We start from the raw sequence: 24,947 nt of genomic DNA on the forward strand, positions 1-24,947 counted from the left end.
TGAATTCAAGGTATTAAATTCTAAGGTTCCCGGCTCTGTACATCTCAAAAACAAAAATTGTGTGACTTTGAAATGTTTAGTTCAAAATTAGCGTGCACGCATAATGAGTAACTTCTACAGGTTTAGAAAATCAAAATCGAATCAAATAAAAAGTCTTTTTGTGCATAGAAAATATATTGTACAGCAAATGTGGCTACCATGAAATAATATCATAACTTGAACAAGATGATAAATTGTCTCTGAAAAGATTCATTATTTAGGCTTTAATTGGAATAATTTACATTTTTTCCAAGTACTTATAAAGTCAATTCAATACTTCATGTCAGATTCAAATAGTACTCTTGAACCATTATCTGCCTAACAATAAAGAAGATTCATCCAATCTTGATCAAGCTAAGGTTTAAAGGGTACCGAAAGGAGACTCACTTGATTTTACCTCGACAGTCCCTTTAAAGAAACTGAGTTTTTGCCACAAACTCAAATTTTCTAATCCCTTTATCTCTGCGACCGGAAGGTGTAACCCTTTGATATTTTAAACTTGGATTATTTCATTTAACATAATTCATAGTTTGAAATATCTAAGGTCTAAGACATTGGATTAAAATGATATAGGGATTAGAAATCAAATCAGAGTTTGTGGCAAAAACTCAAATCCTTTGAGAAGTATCTATCTATTTATTTGTTCTCCCTCTTCTTGTATAGCGTGGGAAGAGATTATGCTTCTACGGTTGAATTCCTAGATTTCCTCAACCCGATGATTTTATCATTAATTCCTACTTCCGGAATCTGATTGCTTGAAATTATGATCACAAACATTTCATTATCCTTATTCTATCATTTTCGTATTCTATGTCTAGCCCCACACCGCCAGAGGGGGAGAGGGGGCTCCACGGTTACCTACAAAGGACGAGACTTTAATTGACGACCTAAGAATCTTTAAATATTGCTATTTTAAGTTTAAACTTGGATTTGTGTCCTAAAGAGCTTGTACATAATAAACTGAACAAGTATTACTACAAGGAACTACAAATGTAAGGAACAAGATTGAACAAAAATGTCGTCTCAGAAGTATTAGCAATATCCTTTGTAGGTGAGCTAGATTAGGGAAGGAAGGCCAATCACAACAATTTCTCTTAGGAGCCACATTCTCCTCATTTTATCGCCCGAGCCACCTCGAAATCCTCGTCCTTTCAATATAATTTTTTTAAAGGGTCTAATCCTTCCAGTTAAAACTATTTTTTAATAATCAAGCCACGTTAGGGCATAAATGAAATATCAAATTTTTGTAAATCGAAAAAAAAAGTTTCAATTGAATTAAAGATTTCAAGTTTAATGTCTTTAAAAAAGTTCACCTTTTTTACGCGCATTTTCAGATTTCCTGGTGTAGAATGCCGCAAATAATTACCGAAATAAAGTTTGACATCATTCTCATGGGTTTGAAGATTCCAACATGATATAATCATTTCAATACTATAGTCCATCCATATTTTATGCCATAACGTGGCCAGATTTTTAACTTTTAACTCAAAATAATCAAAGGGCGAGGATTCCGAGGTCGCTCGGACGAGAAAATGAGGAGAATGTGGCTCGGACGAGAAATAGTTGTGGCTGGCCTTCCTCCCCTCGCTAGATACTTTCCAAAATTAGGTTAGAAAAATTAAAATGCCGTTGAATATGTTTTTATGTTAATGCCGTTTATAGCTTAAATAGTTAACTTGACACTTATTAATATACTAATTTAGTGAAATAGGTCTGTTTACTCTGCACAATTGATGTGTCTCAAGCGCATTGGACTTTTAAAACAAGAAAATTGCAGTATACAAACAGAGTAAACTTGCCCGTCTTCACTGTTCATCTTAAGGAGACATTATAGTCACATCTTTACAGTCTTTTACCCTTTTCCTTAAATAAACTCTAGCAGACATAATAATATTATGGCTTTTGAAATTAGGTATTACAATACTAATTCATAACAAAGACGATATCGATATCGGAACCGGTAAACAACTTTAAACAAAATGATTTTAAGAAAAATTTAATAAATCGATTATTTTAGATTATGTGTAAAATTAATTACTCCCAATGAAAAAAATGTCTTAGAAATAAATGGAAATTTCATCAATTTTATTGAATGTTGCAGATTTTAGATTATATTATATCAAACAAATATTCTTATGAAATGTATTCTGCTATTGTCTTGTTGTACTTCAATTGCACCATCCAGAGGTTTTTCTTCTTCGTTTGTTAGCTGTACCGCTGATCTTGATGCAGATCCAGATCCAGCTTGTGATTTTGTTTCACGGCTTTTATTATCAAACTGTATTTCTTGTTCAGATTTCTAAAAAGAAAAAGAAATATTTACGTGCGGAAATTTGTCTTTTAAACTTTATATCAAAAAAAGAATTTACATTCGCTATAAAAATAGCATAATTTTTTTAAACCTTCCCTTGGGTCATATTTGTAAAACTCTTATATTCAAATTGCATTGTTAAGTATAAAGAAGTTTTCAGTCTGAAATTAACAGTGTTTTTCTATAAAAAAAAATTTCTAGCCTGAGGTCTGGTTGTTTCTGTAGTTCCTTTAAATAATGTTGATTCAGATTGTTCATTAGATATTCCTAATACAGGTTGTCCATTAGATGTTCCTAATACAGGTTGTCCATGATGTTACTAATCCAGGCTGTCTATTGGATGATTGAGATCCAGGTAGTTCAGATGTTCCTAATCCAGGTTGTCCATTAGATGTTCCTAATACAGGTTGTCCATTAGATGTTCCTGATCCAGATTGTCCATTTGATGTTACTAATCCAGGCTGTCTATTGGATGATTGAGATCCAGGTAGTTCATTGGATGATTTAAATCCAGATTGTCCATTGAATGTTCCTAATTCAGATTGTTCATTGGATGCTTGAAATGCAGGTTTTCCATTGGATGCTTGAAATCCAGGTTGTCCATTGGATAATTGATATCCAGGTTGTCCATTGGATAATTGATATCCAGATTCTCCATCAAAAGATTGAGATCCTATGGATGATGGAGATCCAGGCCGTCTGTTGGATAATTGAGATCCAGGTCTTCTGTTGGACGATTGAGATCCAATTCTCCTGCTGGATGATTGAAATCCAGGTTGTTTGATAGGTGATTGAAGTCCAGGTTGAAATCCTGATGATGCTTGAGAGGGTCTAGGATCCAGTGAAGAAGGTCCGTTTGATTCTTGGACATTAGTTGTTTTTCTTGTTTCAGTTTCTTTTTGTGCAGTTCCGAAATTTACCGAACTATTCTCATTCAGAAGATTTTTAAGTTAAAATGTAAATTAGTAATAAGTATGTGTTTTGTATGCGTAAATTAACAAATAAGATAATTGAAAGAGAGCTGACAAGCGACCATAAGAGAAAAAATGAAACATTTAAAGTAAGCACAAAATGTATGTTTAGTTCAGGGGGATAGATATTTTAGAATTGGACCCCCTCCCTTAGATGTCTTATGCTTAAATTCATCAAAACAAGAGCTGGTGGATCGTGTAGATACAAAATTATATATACAGTGTACAGTATCAGATACATAAACATATAGTGATGTATACAATCCATCACCCTATCAATTTTGCTATAAGGATGGTTCGTTGTGTACATCTCAGGGGATTATGAAACTCAAGGTTATGATGCATTTAATGCATTATTAATGCTTGGAAAGTTAATTGCAGTTGCGTATACTCTATGTACATATTGAAACCAGTTCTCTCTTGGCGGAATTTGTAAACAAGAGTAGCATTATCAGTGTTCGTTTAGTATCCGAGACGAATAAAAGCATTGAATTGAGAAAATTTTGATAATTCACATAATAGTTTCCTTTGCCCAGAATATTTCATCTGAAATAACTTTCCTTGCATTATAACCTTAATAAAACTCTTTGTATCCTTTCTCTAAGATAACAATCTAATATTCTGTTAAAAAATCTCTTTTCCTATCTCTAATTGTTGTTGTAGTTGATGGTTCCACATCGTCTGGGAATATAACTGCATTATGCGGTCGTGTATTTGTGGGGTTTGTGGAAGAGAACTGTGGCCCTGTTGTGGACGTAGGCGCTGTAGGCTGCACTAGCATTAAAAATATATACATTTTCCTTAAAGGGGCTGTAGACGTATTTTCAAGTAACCTTCCCTTTATAAAATGGCAGGAACTATTCACAATGTTACGATTGAAATTTCTTTTTTCTCTCTTTAAACATGTTGGATTCTAACAATTTCCGTAATATCTTAGTAAAATAAATCCGCAAGTCACTTTTAAAGAAAAACCCAAAATTGAAAGAAACTAAATTTTCCCGAAGAAGAAGAAGAATATCTTATTCGTTCTTGATCTATCAAAGGTTTAAAGGGTACTTTTTTGCTCAGACATACTCCCATACATGAAAAGTCACTTGAACATATGTCTACAGTCCCTTTAATGATTTAATTATTTTGATAAAAGTTTACCTCGTGGACGTTGAACGGGTTGAGGAATAATTTTTACTATACAGATCAAGTTCACAGTGTGCCAACAAACAAAGAATCAAAGAGAATAGAATATATATTAGAGGGGAATTTAGAGAATCTCTCGGTATGAATTTTTGCAGTCCCTTTCAGCCTGAAAGGGAGTTTAAAGTGTACAAATCATGTAAATGTTCACAAATTATAGGCAGTAGAGTACATTAATACAGTATGTTCCCTAGACTATCCAATTCAATTTCGAGTTTTTTAAAACTGTCAAATAAACTTTATAATGAATTAGGTGAATAAAAAACATCATTTGATTTATAGTTATAACGGAAAATCATCGTTTGTAAAGTGAAAAGCAAAGAGTCTATGTGAAATGATCATTGGTCAATTATGAAACCAGCTTATTTCATAATTTGGTTTTCTTTTAATATTAATTTAAGATTTTCTATAAAATGATTTTACAAGGCCCAAAAGGTTGAATAGCATAAATATGTGAAGTACACCCGCAGTATGGAAACAATACAACAAAATGGCCGTTTTACACTTTTTTCTAGTAAATTCCTCTCTAATATATATTCTATTCTCTCTGCAAAGAATGCATAAAATGATCGAGTATGAGATAATCATTAATTTTGAACTAAAATCATGTTCTTGTCTGGAACAGAAAATTAGGATAAAATATAAATAAAAATAATTAAGAATGATCTTTCCTTCTTCATTGCATTCTTTTTCTTCAGGCTCATCTCCGAAATTAAGTGGTATTTTGATTAAGGGAGGAAGGCATTCTTCAACCAATTTTTCTTTACAAAATCTTGTGCAGAAACGACCCTGATTATTATAACTGATTATTTTGACATTTATATTTATATAATTTAGGGATTAGCAATGGTGGTTTGCATTTTAACACCAATTGCTATTTCCTCAACTTTTTATTTTTTTTTGTCGTCAAAATTACCTTCCCCCCCGTCCCCACACCCTTATCAAACAAAACTAGGCCGCCAACCGGCATAGTTTCAAACAGAAATTATTAATTAAAACCATAGGATTATTTACCATTTTAACTTTAGAAAAAATTAATTATGATACTTGCAGTTCTCGTCATGCTACATGAAAATAGTTTTAAATGAAATTTGCCATGGACACAAGAGGGGTTCTATAACTTTGATCATAACTGTAATTTCAAACCTTACACTAAGTGTAAGGTTTAGAACATTAGCAAGGTTTGAAAGTTGTGTTCTCTCCATATGCCATTTGTTGTTACTTACCAATTCTAAATATGTATAATATTCTCCACAACAAGGACACGTGAATAGACTATATCTACAAGTCTAAAATATTTAAAAAGAAATTATTATTTTCAACTTTAGATCATTTCAGGATAGCTCAGATAGATATGCAGTGATTACAGCAGGTCAATTTTATAATTATATCAGAACTTTTCTTCTCAAACATTTATCTACAGGGTGTACATTCAATAAGGTTCCACCTTACACGATACTTACAAGACATCTATCTGATGTTCCTGTCACGAGAAATTGATATAGACTCTGTCAAAATTATACAAAATGTCTATATACAGGGTGTCCCAAAAAAACGATCTTTAAGACATTGTAGCACTCACTAAGCTATGGTTCAATTTTTAAAAAAGTGTACATTTTTTAAATCTTTGGAACATTTCCGATCGATTGATATTAATGAGAGGTATGTAGCACTAAAATCAAGAAAGTTTTGACGGTTTAAAGTTTGTCATTTTGTCTTGGTTGAGTTCATATATTATTTTTTTAGAATTTTAAACATATTATGGAATCTTAGGGTCTGAAAAATATGCAAATCTTTTAAACAAATCTTAACAATGCAGTTATTGTTAAGTAATGGCAAGACCTCAGTTTACAACACAGGAAAGTAATATTTACTTGCTGTTGACTACCACAAAAGAAAAGGGGCACAGACCAAAGTTGGATTTTATAGCAAAAGTGACTTTAAAAGTCCAAGAGGTGGCTTCATTCAGACGTTTTCATTTGCCAGCATGCTGAAAGTATCAAAAACGTTTTTCAAGCCAGATACAGATTGCCAGGTCGTAAAATCATATCAATTCTATAATAAGTTTAAATTCACCAAAAGAAGAAGTATGAAGTAAGTCACGCCACCATTTGTCTAAGCATTTGTAATGGATTGGAAGGAAGCTTATATCAGATATTTCTGGCCCAATCTAACGAAATATCCTGGCAAATCAAGAAAGATTTCCTCTCATGTACAGGTGTCCAAATTAAGTGATAAGATATTTAAAGGAAGCATGGCAACAAATAACTAAAAGGCTTTTAAATGTTCACAGTGAAAATATAGGTTTACAAGCTTTGCTAAGTATCTTCAAATGTATGGATCAGCTGTACCTTTCATTATTGACGAAAACCTTAAAATCAAGCAACTTGAATAGCGGATGTCATAAAAAAATAGATAAAGACATCAGTATAATCCCTGCCCTGCCAACCTGGAAGAGAAACATCGCTAAAGAGAAGAAGAAGATGGAAGCAAACAAGAACCTTTGTAGAGTTTAGAATGTTGAAAGAGTCCATGTCTACTGTCCAGCTAGAGGGCATCAGCTCCAATTTGCAATGCCGGGTCGCAGATGTCCAAAAACAACTTCTAAATTATTTCGAAATCCGATTTTTTCGCATGGACTAGTTTCAATATAACCAATTTTAGGTAAATATGAATTCACAAGATTTTATCGCCAATTTTGAAAGCTCTAGAATTCAAAATGTATGTGGGAACATTTTTTTATGTACACCCTTTATATAAGAACATTTTGATAACCTGTTTCTTTTTCGGACTTTTATGGTTTTTATTCTAACAGATCATGCTACATTAAATTCAATTTTTATAGGATATTAATTATAAAACAATTTTTAAAAGATATTACGAAAACTCATTTATTACTTTTTTTTAACAACGAAATGCTTTGAATTGCACAAAAGAATTTTACTACACGATTTGAGAAGATCTAAGGTGGATGATTTTTTTGTACACATAAAGACTGATATATTAAACAACAAAAAACCAAACCATAGACCTCTATGCCTATGAGGGGACAACATAAGAGCTTTCATGTGAACCAGAGGGAGGGAATTTTAAGAATGTGGTTTAATTTAAATCTAGGTTTATAAACAGGTTTCAAATGCAAATTTTTTAATTTGCAGACTTCCCGAATCCAATTAAATTTTCCTTGATTATTTTTAGCATCAAATAGATCAACCTAAAGGTGAATAACAGCATATTGAAACGTTGAAATATAATGATCAATGTTTTAAAAATCTCAGATCTATTAAATCTAATGTCGGATCTTAAAAGATTTTATAAGATTAAATCAGAGCTAGGAATTAATGAATTGCGAGAAGTATTTGAACACAGCTTAAACCTTCACCATCTGGTTCTTACTTCTTATGTATCTTAGTAGCAAAAGAGAAGAAGTTTAGCTATGACCAATTGAACTATCTTTATCTCCTTTATAAATTCTAACCTCAGGCGTTATTAATTTTTCATTCAGAGGATATTTAAGTTAACCATTATACTCTGAAAACATCGACTACACTTGTATCATGATTGATATCTATGATGTTCTTAACATGTCAGAAAATCAATGTAATGATTATCTGTGCAGTGCCTGTACATTTCATGTAATTTTGTGCAGTACAATATAAAAATCATGTTATTCTATGCAGTACCCTGTAAATTTCTTATAATTCTGTGCAGTGCACTGTAAATTTTTTGTTATTAAGTGCAGTACACTGTACATTTTTTGTATACTATGCAATTCACTGTAAATGTCTTTCTATTTTGAGCATCTTGTAAACTGTGCAGTGCACGGGAAAAAAATTGACTTACATAATCAATTCTCTGTGTTTGATTGGTCCAACATGATCCACTGATAGGTTCCCTGTTGTCTATACAGGTTGGGTTCCCTAAATAGTTTCATATATATATATATATAAAGTTGAAATCTCTGTTTGTTTGTTTAGATGTCCGCTCATAAATCATGAATGTTCTTAGTTTGGTTTTGAGATTCTATGTTAACCCTATAAAGGCTGGGGGTCTAAATCTAAGTATAGCCTGGGGGGGGGCGTTTGGCGACCCCCCCCCCTAGAAAAAGGCCTTAGAGAATGGGTACGGGGTTGAAATGCATGTTCACAGCCCAAGTTTTCATGGCCAGCTCAAAAAAATTTGACCGATAACTTTAACAATTTGGGTGCTATAGGGAGGGTGGAAAAAATGCCTAAAAAAGGCTAAAAAAAAAAATTCTGTTTTAAACAAGTATCAAAGTGTGACACATTTGTCTACATGCATTTTCAAGGGCTTTTTAAATATATGGTTTTTAGATCTGTAGCTTTAGTCACAAAAAAGTTATGGGCTATTTTAGATTTTTTTTTTCACAGACCGGACTTTTTTACCGCCCTGTACCCTACCCTATAAATTTACAAAAATATGTTTTTACAAAAAATTCTTTGTAAAAGTACAAAATAATTTGAATAAAAACCTTGAAAGAAGTCTTCATATAACTGTTCAGGGGGAATTGGTCGACTAAACTGACTCTAAACAAATAAAAAATTCAGTGGCGTATTCAGAAATTTGTCCAGGGGGGGGGGGCTCAGCACCAGTTAGGACCTGAACACCATAGATTTCACTGGTCCAGGGGGGGGGGCTGAGCCCCAATAGCCCCCCTGAAGTGTTCAGTTTCTTATGCTTTTATCTTGCTTTTAGATGAATTGGGGACCCATCCCCTTACTTCGTCCATGTTTTCCCATCTAAAGAAACGAAATGGTACTTATTTACTAAAATAGTCATCTTTCAGGGAAAGTTTATTTTTATAAAAATGGTGGGAAGACCGGAACAGAAATATAATTTTAAAAATGTTTGTGTAATATGTGTATAAATATGTCACCTGTACAATTTGAAGAAATGGCAGTAGACTGCAGCTGATCACAAGGATCATGATTTTATCTGAGATAATATATATTTTGAAGAAATGCATAAGATGGTATAAGGTCTCTATCCACCTACCCAGATGTAACTGGTCGGATCATGAAAATACCTGAAACCAGTCCTGCTCTAGGTCTGCGTAAACCAGAATTAGAAGTTTGGGATTTACAAAACCAACTCGTATTCAGGAGAAAAAATCTAGAACAATATAAATTTCATGAGCAATCAAATTTTTAGAAAGTTCAGAAGACGTAACTTGGTATTTTCTATAGAAAAATTGTACAAAAGTTGACAAAATTTGGTTAAAAGGGCGACAAGCAAGATATGTTATATATATTATTAGTTCTTCATTTTTATACTGATGAAAATGGCTAGGGATATATGACAAAGGTTATGAAATAAAGTAATGAAGAAAAAAAGAAGATTTGGGTATGTGTGCTGTAAAATGTTCTTTGTTTGATATCCAGACTGGTTTAGGATCTATGGTTTTTCGTTATATGAATATGTTTTTCAATTGAACTATAGTAACCATATAGTTACTAAAAAGTATATAATGGGTAAAAAATAAATTTCATAGGATGTTTTATATTCAATGCAGTGTAAAATTTCAACGTATGGCCGAAGTCCAGAATTTTGCTACGCAGGATTTCATTTTTATTGTCAAATTCTAATTTTCATGTTTTTACGTTGACTGTATAATGAAAATATTTTAGGATAATATTGGTCACCGACATCTAGGTTGCACATTTTTGGTGGCTTAATTTGTATGCAAGCCTGTAATCGTCGTACAAAACCACAACACATTTCACAGATTTTTCTTTACTTAAGAAATTGAGAAATTGCTTGTGTTGTATATGTAAGCCCGGGGGATGATTAGTTTTCACTTCTTCTTCTGTGTATATACTTTGATGTTTGTTTGTATCCAATAAACGGCAGAACGGCTGAACCGATCGGGCCCAAATATTTGTGGGACCTCGCGTAACCCCAGGGAAGGTTTATGGATGATTGAATTTCCAAAAAGTCTCTAAAAAAATCGATTTTTGAAAATTTTGAAAATCCGTAAATTTTTGTTTGCTTTTGTTTTACAATGTATACAAAGAGAAAATGTTCACAATTGAAATAGAAGATAGAGCGCCCTAAAAGCCTAGTATTTTAAAAACAACTTGTTTTTTTAAATCTTTAAGATCAAAGTAAGAGAACCTGGACATTTCTACAGTGGAAAAAATCACAAAAGCCAACCATACAAATTTTACTTTAACAAATGTTAACCAAATTGATCGTTTATGAACTCTCGTTACGTCTTTCACTTTACGATTAAAACTAAAACTTAATCAGTTTTAACTATTATTTTTTTTCTAAGGTTTGTTTGTTTGTTCAACTAAAACGAAACGAAAAGCGAAAACGATGCCTGGGATTAATTCTTGTTTGCTGTTATTTTTCTTTGGATAAAACCAATGATTGAAATCCTTGCATAGAACCTTACTGATCCTATACCCTCACTACAGTGTTCTATGCATAGATAGATAAACCTATTTTCTCCCCATATATGAATTTACTTGTACTGAGGGTATCTTATTCATAGTTATGGGATAATACAGTCCCTCCCCTTACACACACCAGCTGCATACATGATCAACTATTATACCAAATATGAAGATACTGAATAGAGCTACCCAAAACAGAAATACTGTGTTTTGTAAAATATCTTTTATGAATATCTAATTTCTTTCCCCTTGTTTACAATATAATTTAATTGCTGCTTTAATTTAAATGCTGATGTTTAACGGGACTGTCGAAGTATAAGAGACCCAGTACAGATTTTACGAGTGCTACGGTGGCAGGCAATTATATCAATATAATGAAGACGACTTTTTAAAAGTTTTAATTGTTAACAAGCTTTTTTTGAATTACAGTTGATGGCAATTAAAGAGAAGCTTTTTTATTGACAGCTCTTCTTTGTTTCCATGTTTTTGTGTATCAATGCTGTTTATAAGCTTGATATCAATCAAAATTAAAATCAAAAGTCGTCTTCATTATATTGATAAAATCGCCTACCACCGTATGTAAAATTTATTGCTCCTTGAAAACTAAGGGCCCTATTTTCTTAAAATATCAAGGTATTTAAAAAAGTTGAAAATGAAAACTCTTATAAACGCGGCAGATTCAGAACACTATATATCTAAAAATCTAAATATGGGTCGGATAGAATTCAAGACGTAACAACTGTTTTAGTTGTTGCGACCACCTACCGAGGAGAGGAAAGGCCAGTCAGAACAATTTCTCGTCCGAGCCATTACAAAAATGCAATATTTCATTCATTCCCCAACGTGGCCAGATAAAACAAAATAGTTAGATATATCTTCAAGGACTGAACACTTTAAAACATAATAATGGAAGGACGAGGATTTCGAGATGGCTCGGTCGAGAAAATGAGGAGAATGTGGCTCGGACGAAAAGTTCTTGTGGCTAGTCTGTAAACAAGACAAAGTTATCTAGAAAACCATTTTTTTTACATAATTTCTTATTACAAGTCTAGGTCTAGGGTCTAGGGTCTAGGGTCTAGGGTCTAGGATCTACGATCTAGGATCTAGGGTCTAGAGTCTAGGGTCTAGGGTCTAGGGTCTAGGATCTAGGGTCTAGGATCTAGGGTCTAGGATCTAGGATCTAGGATCTAGGATCTAGGATCTAGAGTCTAGAGTCTAGGATCTAGGATCTAGAGTCTAGGGTCTAGGGTCTAGGGTCTAGGGTCCAGGGTATAGGATCTAGGATCTAGAGTCTAGGGTCTAGGGTCTAGGGTCTAGGATCTAGGATCTAGGATCTAGAGTCTAGGGTCTGAGGTCTAGGGTCTAGGGTCTAGGGTCTAGGATCTAGGATCTAGAATCTAGGGTCTAGGGTCTAGGATTAGGGTCTAGGGTCTAGGGTCTAGGATCTAGGATCTAGGATCTAGGATCTATGGTCTAGGATCTAGGATCTAGGGTCTAGGGTCTAGAGTCTAGGATCTAGGGTCTAGGGTCTAGGATCTAGGATCTAGGATCTAGGATCTAGGATCTATGGTCTTGGATCTAGGGTCTAGGATCTAGGATCTAGGATCTAGGATCTAGGATCTAGGATCTAGGATCTAGGATCTAGGATCTAGGATCAAGGATCTAGGATTTAGGATCTAGGAACTAGGATCTAGGATCTAGGATCTAGGATCTAGGATCTAGGATCTAGGATTCAGGATCTAGGATCTATGGTCTAGGATCTAGGATCTAGGGTCTAGGATCTAGGATCTAGAATCTAGGATCTAGGATCTAGGATCTAGGATCTAGGATCTAGGATCTATGGTCTAGGATTTAGGGTCTAGGGTCTAGAGTCTAGGATCTAGGGTCTAGGGTCTAGGATCTAGGATCTAGGATCTAGGATCTATGGTCTTGGATCTATGGTCTAGGATCTAGGATCTAGGATCTAGGATCTATGGTCTTGGATCTAGGGTCTAGGATCTAGGATCTAGGATCTAGGATCTATGGTCTTGGATCTATGGTCTAGGATTTGGGGTCTAGGATCTAGGATCTATGGTCTTGGATCTATGTTCTATGATCTGGGGTCTAGGATCTATAGATTGAAAACCAGATTTATATTCTTCCAGAGTTTTTACTTAAATTGAACATCCCATTGTTTAGTAAAGTCAAGTTTAATTTTATCAATTTATTTCCCTTGAAGACGTACTTTAAGAAACCAGTGTTTATAATACCGGACCACAGAATATTTGTAACAAGGCATAGTTTAAAAAAAAATAAACCTATAATTTTGGGTATCTATAAAAATAAAGGAGTAATCTCTGTTTGTTTGTTTGTATGTCCGATCATAACACAGGAACCCCTGGACCGATTTGCCTTGAATTTTGGTTGTGGAACTCGGAAGAGCAACGGGAATGTTCTGAGATTCTAAAGGAGTGGGTCGACTTTAATAGCTAAAGTTGTAAATTGCGACCAAGGGAGGGTAAACAGCGCAAATAACAATGAGAAACCCTTAGACCAATTTGCCTAAAATTTCGTTAGAACCATGGGAATGTTCTTTACCTTGGTTTATCAAATAAAGTTGAGCTTTTTAAATTCCAGGCAAAACTGGGTTCCCAAGCTAGTTTATTAATAGTGCACGGGAATAAAAAGGCAAAATTAAAGTTTCACAGTATCAATCAAGTTTACAATCTAGCGCTCCAGATATAGTCAATTTAAAATTAAATATTGTAGCTATTCAGTCAACTTTACAATCTAGCGCTTCAAATATAGTCAATTTAAAATTAAATATTGTAGATATGCAGTCAAGTTTGTAAAACTGGTACAATTGTTACAGGTTTAAAATAAAAGTTATGATTGTCGTAAGTTACGAAATATCTGCTGATTTTTTAACAAAGCTAAGGATGAAAATATTAAAGTTTTATATTTTAAACCAATCAATTCCTGATTGTTACTAATCTGGACAGAAACAAATGGCCCCATTACAAATAAGCCCCTTAACTGACAATGACAAAAGACAGCAGACAGTCATTTACTCAGATAAATGGATTATATATATTTCATATTGAATAATGAATAATAAGAATAAATATAGAATATGATAGAAAGATAGAAAGATGACAAGAGAAACAGATGTAAGAAAATCTTCCTGGTCTGACTCATAAGAAACTTAGATTTAAGCTAACAGTCTTTTGAATTTGAATTTGAAATGTTTCTAATTCTAAATGTTTTGTTTAATATTCCAACAGAAGAGGGAAGAAGAATCAAATTCAAATTTTCTTTTATCTCCAACTTCAATATTGCCGTGGAATCAAAATTTAGGCAATTTAGCCAGATAGATTGGCAGTTAGACAGTTAGATAGAAAATTAGATAGATATGAAGTATTGACTGTTTAATAGATAGAAAGTTAGATAGATATGAAGACTGACAGTATGATAAATAGAAAGTTAGATAGATATGAAGATTGACTGTTTGAAAGATAGAAAGCTAGATAGATATGAAGATTGACAGTTTGATAGATAGAAAGTTAGATAGATATGAAGATTGACTGTTTGATAGATAGAAAGTTAGATAGATATGAAGATTGTATGTTTGATAGATAGAAAGTTAGGTAGATATGAAGATTGACAGTTTGATAGATAGAAAGTTAGATACATATGAAGATTGACAGTTTGATAGATAGAAAATTAGATAGATATGAAGATTGACTGTTTGATAGATAGAAAATTAGATAGATATGAAGATTGACAGTTTGATAGATAGGAAGTTAGATAGATATGAAGATTGACTGTTTGATAGATAAATATACCATTTTCGAAAGTTTTTTAATGGAAAAGATTCAATGAGGATAATTTAAAATCAATCTTTTTTGTGTTTTTGTTGTTATAAACGTACAATTTGATGGTGTTGAAGTATTTTTCTAACTTAGACTATATATCTTATTTGTGTTTAAATAAAGTTATGCATTTTAAGGGTGCCACCCTAAACTAAACTTTCGGTGTGTACTTCAATGATTTACAGAATATTGACCGAAAAATTAGTAGAGTTTAGTGGAGAGTGGTGCAAAAACTTGCAATACTATTGCAGAAATAAAAGGAGTAAACTGGGTAGTGAGGGGAACACAGAAAAAAAACCTACCAAAACTATGGAGAGCATTTATAAATTGCAAATAATGTTCAAATGTTCAAAAATACGTGATCAAATCGTTCAATTCTTATTTCTTCACAAGCAGATGGAAACCTTTGATATTTCAAGACTTTAGAATTCTAAATATGAAATATTAAATAAATTGTAAAGATATAAGAATTTGAATTTTAGTTTGAGGTAAGTATTCAGCTCGTATCTTTATTCAGCTGACATGGTACTTCAGATTTGTTCCTGTTTTAACCCGAAAAAATAAGTAACGGAAAAGGGTTAAGTGGGACTAGGGGAAAGAAAAAATTTATAATTATTTATAGAAGAAATGACATTATCAGAAATATATTTTATTGAAGAATAAAAATAAATATTTTACCAAAAAAGGTTCTCTTGTTAAAGAATTTCTTTTGTGAAGTATATTAACTGTAGTCTGAGAAGTTTAATTGATAGTGGTTGGTTAGGTAGATTATACGCTACATGCACTCCCTCGGTTCAAAACTTAATTTTTCTGTTTTTCTTGATTAATTGTTTATTTTTATTTGAATTACCGTAATTATCAAAGTTAATAATTTTTCAACGCCATTTAAAAATCAAGAACCAGAAAATAATATCTTAGATAATTTATTTTTGTATCTATAAAACATGTACTAAGATAACTTGATTGAATATTATTGATTAAAAAAATGATAGTTATACAGATCAATATTTAGTTTTAATTTAGGCGTTGTTTTAAATCATTGAATAAACAAAAAAATATTTTTTGACGGATTACGATAAATATTCTTAAATTAAACCAGAAAAATCTGCTAAAAAAAGAATGAGAAAATGTAAAGAATGTGTTGTCTAGAACCAGTGGTAGGATTAAATAAAATATTTGATGAAGATTTAAAACTGTTTAATCTTTGGGAAATGGTTGAATATACTCTAAAGAGATGAAAACATTTGTGTGCCAGGGTTAGATTCAATTTATCATTGCAGGAGTTAAAGCTAGGAAATATATAGATGTTAATTTTATTGTCAAATACTGTGTGCCATATTCTGTATATCCTGTATTCAAAAGGATTGATTTAAGTTAAAGTGTTACTGGCACCCGTTCTATCCCATGCCACCTCCCTCTATCCCATACCCCCCCCCCCCCCCCTCCATCTGCTCCTCAGTTATCTCTATTAATAATTTTTTGACACCCCCTAACTGACTCATTGGCACGAAAATCCTTTTGGGCTGATTCGCTCTACTGGTTACTGCGCCAGTTTATTATATTGTACATATTACTTACCCAACACTATTCAGCATAATATCAACCAACAGTTTTAAACAGTTTTCAAAATAAAAATAGAAAACATACTTTTTCACAAAGGGCGAACGAGAGAAGTTAAGAGTGAAGTCCAATTGAAAAATCATCCATCATTTACAATATTGTCTTAAATACAATAAGTGGAGAATGAAGGGGGGAGTAAAAAAGGAAAGGGAAAATGAGGGCTGAGGTGGAGGGGGGGGGGGTGTGATATGCTAAGCAAAGGTTAAGATATTAGAGAAAAAAAAACACAAATGAATTCTGAAGTTACTGGGAAAAAGGGAGCTCTACACTCATCAGTGTCTCTTCTATTATATATATTTTGCAGACCCACTTACTTCGGCAAATTAATATGAAGCAAAATGAGGACGCACAATGGGGACGCACCTTGAATAACGTAATTACGAGGACCTACAGAAGAGTGACAAACATACATTGCAGATTAATATATATAAATTGAATATTTATGTATGTATGTAAAACATATCGTGTAACACGATATCTGTAAACCTAAACTACGTTGTACATTAATATTACCTATCTACGTAAACCTCTATGTAAAACTCATTAATTATTTGAACTGCGCTTCAAATGAATGCGTAGCATGATTAGCTTAATCATGTGATATATAATGACGTATATCTTAATTGCGTCTAGTTTAAATGTGCTGTAAATTTGTAACATAATTGCCTTAATCATGTGATATAGATAACGACGTAGAAATTATAATTACGTCTATTAACTTTAATTTGTAATATATAAACACATGGTTTGGGGGGTTTGGCATGGATAGTCGCGTGCTTGTGTCCGTATAGACATTGATAGCTGATCGTGCCCATTGGTTTGGGATTGATCGAGTACGTGCTTGTGTCCCTAGAGACATTGATAGCTGAACTTGCCCATTGGTTTGGCATTGATCGAGTACGTGCTTGTGTCCCTAGAGACATTGATAGCTGAACTTGCCCATTGGTTTGGCAGTGATCGATTAGGTGCTTGTGTCCGCGTAGACATTGATATCTGATCGTGCCCATTGGTTTGGCATTGGCATTGATTAATTAAGAGCTTGTGTCCTAGTTGACATTGACAGCTTAGCTAGTGTATGTGGTAAAATTGATAGCTGACGAGATTGTGTCCGGGTTTAAACATTGATAGCTAAGTGAAACTGAACTGTACCTGGATAGATACGGGCTCTAGAAACCTTTATGGAGTAAGGTATTTACTACATGTAAGGTATTATAAGAGATTATTACAAACTTATTATAAAGATATACAATATACATGTATATCAAGGAATTTACACCTCTGCACGATGGATGATAGATGATGGATGATGGATGAGTTTATGCAATTATTTGAATAATAGATTTGTTCAGGTATAAGGTTTGAAGTTGCCAAAGGAGGTGTTGCAGGGGGAAGGGGTGGATAAAGTGGGTAGGAAGGGGATGGTGGTGAAAGAAAAGGGAAAAACTTGAAAGAAGTAATGGTGCGCAGAAAGGTGGAAAGTAAGGGGGAAAGTTAACAAGAGTAAGGGTGAAGTAAGATAAGGAAAGAGGCCCGGAAAGGTAGATTGAGGCAGGGAAAAGAATCATAAAGGAAGAAAGGCAAAGAAGACAATGGGAAGGAATAAAAGAAGAAGTAGGAATGGAAAGTAACAAAAAGAAGAAGGATTGGAGATTGAGGCAGGAAAGGCTAGAAAAGGGTAGGAAAAGGGAGGTGGGGTGTAGATAAAGATGGGGGGCAAGGTAAGGGATAAGAAGGATGTAGGACGAGATGAAGGTAAGGATGAAAATGAAAAGGTTGAGGGGAATGGGGAAAGGTATAAGCAGAAAAGGTAGGAAGGGTTGAGTATAGTGGAGGGGGGAATTCTGAAGGAAGTAAATATGATGTATGGGAGGATTCTATGATTAATATAGGTCTCCTCTGAAATGGGAAGAAAAATACTCAGAAAGAAAAAGGGACTAAGGATAAAGATTTTTAAGGATAGAAAAATAAAATAAAATTCCAGAATTTTGGAGAAAAGGAGGCCGGTTGGATTTTCATGGATGAATGAAGGCAAACTTTTGTATAAGGAAGCAGAATTCCACACATATCATACCTTTACCGTTCTTTCTCCAATTACACCCCTCCCCCCTCCTCATCACCCCTCCCCCTCCTCATCACCCCTCCCCTATTTACATAACTGTGCCCCGACTGAGAATTTAATGAAAGTGTAAGATTTAAGATTTGCAATATAGAAATTAGACACACCCCACCTAGTTGAATTCTTCAGGCCGAACAGTTTCATAACCAGGTTTACCCACTAAAGAAAATACTTTTAAGATGACTAAGCATGATCTATTAAGACATGCATGATGAAAGAAATAGTTATTAAAATTTGTGTTCTCGACATTTTCTTAAGTTACAAAATTTTGTAACACAAACAAATTCTGATTTTCTAATTTTCATATCTTTGCAACCCTAAGATAGTTCAAACTATGAAGTTTGAAATGTCAGAGGTTTACACCATTAGGTTGCAATGATACACGTTAAAAAAAAATTGAGTTTTTTGCAAAGAAAATTTCCCTTGAACCTTTAGATCATACAGCATTTAAAGAATTTCAGGTGTACATGACAAAATAGGACGTTCAAAATTAAGTACTTTTGGAAAGGGTGGGGGCACAGCTCCCGCCGCCACCCCCAGGCATTTTAGGGTTAAAGTTTTTATTTTTTATTTTTATTTACTAACACACACAACTTCAAACATCGGAATTTCAATATTTTTTTTTACAAAACATGGAATATTCCCCCTTCAATCCTCCCCCCTCCCCAGTTTAGCCTCAAATGTACTTTATTCCGACACATGAAAGAGAAAAGGAAAGTTACGCTTATTAAATCAAAGATCTTAAAGAATTGAAATAAGGAGAGAAGTGAACCAATGGTTTGAGAGGTTGCGTGATCTACAGAACTAATAATTCAACCAAACCAAAATATATATCTTTGTATTAAAGCAGAATTAGTGTTTACACCTCTTAGAGAGATTTCTTCAATAAAAGTTGTTACATTTGACCATACTACTTTTTAAATGTTAATTTTTTTTTGGAATTTTCAATAGTTTAAAACTTTAATTCGGTATTATAATCACAATTTAAATTAAACTGCTTGCTGCACTTGATGTTACAATAATACAAATTTGGGAGGGCTATTATAAGATCTGTTTATAATGTGCTCATTGCGGGCTAATTTAGGCCATAAAACTTGATTATTCCTATTAATATCTTGGTGGATTTGCCGTATATTCCCAGAATTAGCTGAAATCCTTCACTTTAAAAGTTGGCATTTTTGAGATCAAGCCCAGTAAAGGAATTGAGTTTTTGCCACAACTTCAAATTTTCTACTTTCTATATCTCTGCAACCAGTTGGTATAAACCTTTGATATTTCAAACTTAGATTATTTGATCTAACAGAATTATTAGTTTGAAATATCTAAGGTCTACGACATTGGGTTGCCAATATATAGGGATAAGAATTTTTGAGTTTGTGGCAAAAACTCAGTTCCTTTGGGTAAGCACTAACACAAGCAAAGGGTTACTCTATATAAATTAGATTAGTTCAGAATCAGGTAAAAATTATTTTTACCAGGGTGTTTTAAAAGATGGGCAGGAATTTTTTTTTTTTGATGATATTTAAGAGTGGCACATGGGGCTTAAAGTTTCTAATTTGGCAGTTTTTGTTGCAAGTTTAAACCCCACATGTGCCACCATTTTACTTTAATGAATTTAAATTTGTAAACTTTCTATATTTTAATAATGACCAAAAGAAAAGATTGAAGAGACACTTAAAATCAACCTTTTATTCAAAGATTGCAAAAATCTCTGGGAAAGATGTGAAATAATTACATATGACAAATTTTTACTTTTGTCCAGGATATTTTCTTTTTTTAGGGTTATCAAAGTTTGAATCGAATTTTGACCTGAATAAATGGTTAAATTAGTTTTTGCTCCGCAGATTTCTATTATTATCCTAAATTGGCTGCAAGGCTGTGGGGACTATAGTTTCTATTATTGGCTCTGATACTAGGCTAGAAACATTTGGCAATCTTATCCAACAGCAATCTATATAGAGACAACATTTATACACAGAACAATACAAACTATCAAGATATCTATGTATGTATATAAATATATGTATTTAAATATATCAATATCTATCCAATGCCAAGGAAAGGGGATCACTAGCTCTAACTCCAACCCACATAACTTCTGGTTCATCCAAACAAACAAAAACCTTTAAAATATCTAACCTATAGCTCTTTCTTTGTTTATTATAATTTTGTTTATATACATTTCTAGATGAAGTGCCCGGCGCTGCCCGAGTAATAAAAAAATGGAATTCTATAAAAATTATTTTTAAAGAAAAAAATTAACTTATCTTATCCCAGGGTATCCTTGGGTTCCTTCAAAAAATGTCATCCAATTTGGTCCAGCTATGGCTAACATATCTATATATACAGGGTTACCCACGAAGGATAAGACTTCAGAGACGATTGTACGGAATTTGTTTGATCCGTTTTCTTGCATTCAGGGTTCCTTGCAGGCCAAAACTGGCTTATTTCTGTGCTAAATCATTTAGTAAACCATCAAATACTTAATTGAATGTTGAAAATAAAAATCAAGCTTCAAATTGTCATATTTTTAGGGTTTTGGGTCGTCTTTACATTCTCATCCTTTGTGGGTGATCCTGTAGACATGTATGAACGAAGAGCTTAATTATATAGATTGAAAAAAGACGTTTTTAAATAAAGTTTACATACATATATATATTTTACGAAGTTCCGAAATTAAGAAATTACCTGAGCATCATGCACAAACAAACTTGTGGCTTTAGGGTTTCAAAACTAAACTTATATTTAACATAAAGAATATAGTATGTAGAAAACAGAAATAAAGAATATAGTATGTAGAAAACAAAAAAGAAAGCAGAAAACAGAATATGTAGAATGTGTAGAATATGTAGAATATTTAGAATATGTAGAAATATGTAGAATATGTAGAAAACAGAAAAAGAAAACCTAAAACAGAATAAAGAATATAGTATGTAGAAAACAAAAAAAAAAGAAAACAGAAAACAGAATTAAAGAATATAGTATGTAGGAAAAAAAAGAAAACAGAATAAAAAGAATATAGTATGTAGAAAACAGAAAAAGAAAACAGAAAACAGAAATAAAGAATATAGTATGTAGAAAACAGAAAAAAAGAAAACAGAAAACAGAATTAAAGAATATAGTATGTAGAAAACAGAAAAAAGAAAACATAAATCAGAATTAAAGAATAACTATAAAAAGAATACAGCTTGAGTAATCTTCAAACCCTTATAAGTATTGTGTATAATCTATCAGTGGATGGGTGACAGGGATATATATTTATATAACCTGATATGGGCCGGGATCCTAAAAACCCAATCTTTCAATTTGTGCCCATTTCTAACACTCAGTGTTAGTAATGGGCCAAGTGTTAGTTTTGGAAGGGGTAGAAGGCGAGGGGGAAGGGAAGAAAGAATGGCAACGGTGCGGGTAACAGCCAGATTTAACGTTTATAATCGGCCTGTACTGACATTAATACTTATTGTTAAAACATGTAACAGGTATCGTTTAAGCTGTTTAAACCTAAACAATCCTCTAACCTGGTGTAGTTTCCATGCTAAATAAACTTCCAATGAATTCTGATTCTGAATAGGTTGTGGATATAAAATTAGTTTCAGCCTGCACTCTCCCATACACACCAGAGTACTGTACTGTACAATGGATAGGGATGAGAGTGTGGGATTTAGAGTAACTTATAGGTTTATTCCATAGTTCAGCTTGGGTTCAATTCATTTATCCTTGTTACCCATTCTCAATAAAATTGGAGTGACGATTAAAAAAAATGTAATTTTATAATAGTCTTCAGTCTACACATTCCAGAGTACGTGTGAAAATTGTTGTACAACATTTACTGAAAGTGACTTTTAAAAGAAGATGAAAACGTATTTTTATCTATGTATTTGTTAGGACCTCTTGTAAAAGATCAATGATCTCTATTTTTACTCTTTATCCCATCCTTTTTGCCTCTGCATTGAGGACATATTAGGTTAGGCCGGTCTGCCCCTGTACAAGGTTGACCAACCGGTTAAGCTTAACATACTCGTGGTAACCTATCGAAGTGCTGTTAGCCCGATGTGTTGAAACTTTGTGGCAGATTTAGTATCAGTCTAATTAGATATCAGATTTCGCATTCTGGAATTGTACGCATTCTGCACATGGACATACAATACATGTGTATATCTTTATTCACAACAGTATTCAATATTTACATTTCAAATATTACAAATATTTTGCATACGCTAACTTGGAATATATCTTTCTAAAAATAATCGGTTTTCAGCGAAAAAAATCACGAACAAAGAATGCAAGTTTTGTCAATGGGAAATACTTACCTAAGAAATTTCATTTCAATCGACCATAAGAGAAAATTGGGTTGAGTTTTTCGACCTATATTTCAAGCAAAGCTGGGTTCCCAACCTAGTTTAAGAATATTTTTTTTCGTCTTTAAAGCCTTATCCTTTGTTGGTAGCCCATATTTGACATAACCAAAAAAGAGCATATAAATTGAACCACAAAACTTTAAAATGAGTTTTTTAAAAGTTTAACATCAGTAACGGTGCTTAAAACTTTTGAAGATTTTAGGAAGGGTGAAATAGGCATGATATATACGAATACCTCTACAGACACTCCCACTAGTACTGAACAGAGTACACATGTTTCTACGATAAAAGAATATTGTTATCAAGTGAAGGCTTGACTTATACATCCTCTACATCCTCTAGGAATGTTAGAATTGAAAGAATGAGAACTATTTGTTCTAACTTCCGGACTCCAGGTAGGACTTCCGGTTTGAAATCTTATGTTATTGTTGGTGAACTCTCTCAATCCATCTTCATGGTAGGGGAGGGATGAAATATAATCTGTATATAGGTGTACACAAGGTGAAACTCCATTAGCTCTGGTTCAAGACACGAGTAAAGTTCATTATCCATGGATATTCAGGAATAAACATGAAAATAATAATAAATATGGATCCTTGTAAACTGTTCTTCATTAATATGGTGGTCAACCTACCTACCCAACCTAGTCAACCTACAGAACATGTGCATCACGAGCTAACACTATGTGAGGTCTTCTCAAATCTCTATAGTTTCAACAATAAATTTCATTACATTTTCCTTTTTATCTATTTTCAGAGCCCATTTCAGGATTTTGTAACTTTTATTTTTTACTTTCTTACTATAAGGTTCTGGTAGGGTTCATAATTCCTTCCACACCTTCTCTTAAGGTCAGAACTTTTTTGTTAATATCGTTAATCTTGAACGCTGAACTCGATCCCACCACGGGATTTCTGATATGAACTAGTAGATTAATCCGCAGAGATCTGCATAAGATGGAGATTAGCCCTTGATCCCGGGATTTACTACACAAAAATTCTGACTTCAGACCATCACGTCTTTTAAGGTTTTGGTGCAAAAATATCAAATAGATCTGTGTAATATTTGCACCAACCCCCCCGTTTTATATATCAATACAGTTGTTCCCGGATTAAAAGATGTGTCTACATATGTTTAATCTTGAATCAAAGTTTAAGCTAAAATAAAAATGCATTTAATAANTTAACTTCCTTCTCCTAAAATGTCCCCGCTACCGCCTTTTTGTTCTAGTTCCATTTAGAATTTATGGGTTTCCTATAGCAATGTATTTTATGTTTGTAGATTCAAAGGATTTTCTCTTCCTTTGAACTTTATTAGACTACACAGCCTACAGTCTTCACGATATATTTCTTTGCAAGGAATTCTAACATTTTCAACAATCTCCAGCCGTAGAATATAATTTTTCAAAAACTCATTCTACTCAGCGGAAATTGTTTTTGACATTTGTATTCAACAATTAATAGCTAGAACATTTTTGCAGAGAATTTTGAAGTTAAACCCTGTATGTCTTAAATGAAATGATCAGTTGCCATCAACTCAAATTTTCTATCCCTATATCTTTGCAATATGGTGGTGTAAACCTTTAATATCTAAGATTTTAACCTTTTATGCTAGTTTCAAATGTCAAAGCACTTTAAGCACTCCTGTATGCCGAGTCAATTAGCGCCTGATCCAATCAGGGTTTAGTCTCATTATTCAATTAGAGATATGAATCCTTGAATCGGCGCTAACAGTAAATGGAAATATTTACTTCTACTGAAATTGTGGTGTAAGAAATGTCAAAATCAAATTTTAAAAAAATTGTTGGAGCACCAGAGCCAAACTTAGTAGAACATTTTGAGCATAATTAATTTGGCTCCGGTACTCCAACATATTTTGTTGGATGAAAATGTTACATGTTACAAGTGAGTAGCAAAGGAAGTATGAGGATTAAAAAATTATACATTGAGAAATGTGATCAGTTCTAATTTTAATATAATGCTGAAAAATTCAGCTTTCTAGTATTAGACCAGTTAGGTCATAAATATATAAAGCTATTTTCAAAATGTTTAAAGTTTTTAAGTTATAATAAATT

The 24,947-nt window shown here is 33.1% G+C and overlaps 1 protein-coding gene across 12 annotated transcripts; it reads right to left on the reverse strand.

Annotated features, from left to right (window-relative positions):
• Positions 1 to 2,103: 2,103 nt before the first annotated feature.
• Positions 2,104 to 22,912, reverse strand: LOC111711705 (cell wall protein RBR3). Of its 12 annotated transcripts, none has more exons than XM_023486112.1 (16): positions 22,829 to 22,912; positions 22,037 to 22,081; positions 21,207 to 21,251; positions 20,328 to 20,855; positions 18,631 to 18,677; positions 9,560 to 9,645; positions 9,410 to 9,468; positions 9,005 to 9,059; positions 8,356 to 8,432; positions 5,739 to 5,801; positions 5,184 to 5,301; positions 4,471 to 4,506; positions 3,963 to 4,095; positions 2,712 to 3,274; positions 2,553 to 2,662; positions 2,104 to 2,338 (listed from the first exon to the last, which is right to left on the reverse strand). In XM_023486112.1, exons 5-16 carry the CDS (start codon positions 18,660 to 18,662, stop codon positions 2,159 to 2,161), a joined length of 1,512 nt encoding a protein of 503 aa, XP_023341880.1. In that variant the 5' UTR covers positions 18,663 to 18,677; positions 20,328 to 20,855; positions 21,207 to 21,251; positions 22,037 to 22,081; positions 22,829 to 22,912; the 3' UTR covers positions 2,104 to 2,158. The 12 variants fall into 12 exon arrangements, with proteins under 12 accessions (XP_023341880.1, XP_023341882.1, XP_023341883.1 ...); XM_023486114.1 differs by having other exon boundaries at positions 21,207 to 21,256; XM_023486115.1 differs by having other exon boundaries at positions 22,037 to 22,147; positions 22,829 to 22,903.
• Between the last annotated feature and the right edge of the window lie 2,035 nt (positions 22,913 to 24,947).

Source organism: Eurytemora carolleeae, unplaced genomic scaffold (genome assembly GCF_000591075.1).
Source record: "Eurytemora carolleeae unplaced genomic scaffold, Eaff_2.0 scaffold1196, whole genome shotgun sequence".
Lineage (NCBI taxonomy): Eukaryota > Metazoa > Arthropoda > Copepoda > Calanoida > Temoridae > Eurytemora > Eurytemora carolleeae.

Coding starts and splice junctions, on each gene's coding strand:
- LOC111711705 (XM_023486111.1), bottom strand. CDS start 16,485: ATGATTTTTCAATTGGACTTCACTCTTAACTTCTCTCGTTCGCCCTTT. Junction 9,646..16,360: donor ATTATGCTGAATAGTGTTGG/GTAAGTAATATG, acceptor ATATTGTTCTAG/ATTTTTTCTCCTGAATACGA. Junction 4,507..5,183: donor AAAAGAATGCAATGAAGAAG/GAAAGATCATTC, acceptor TGATCTGTATAG/TAAAAATTATTCCTCAACCC.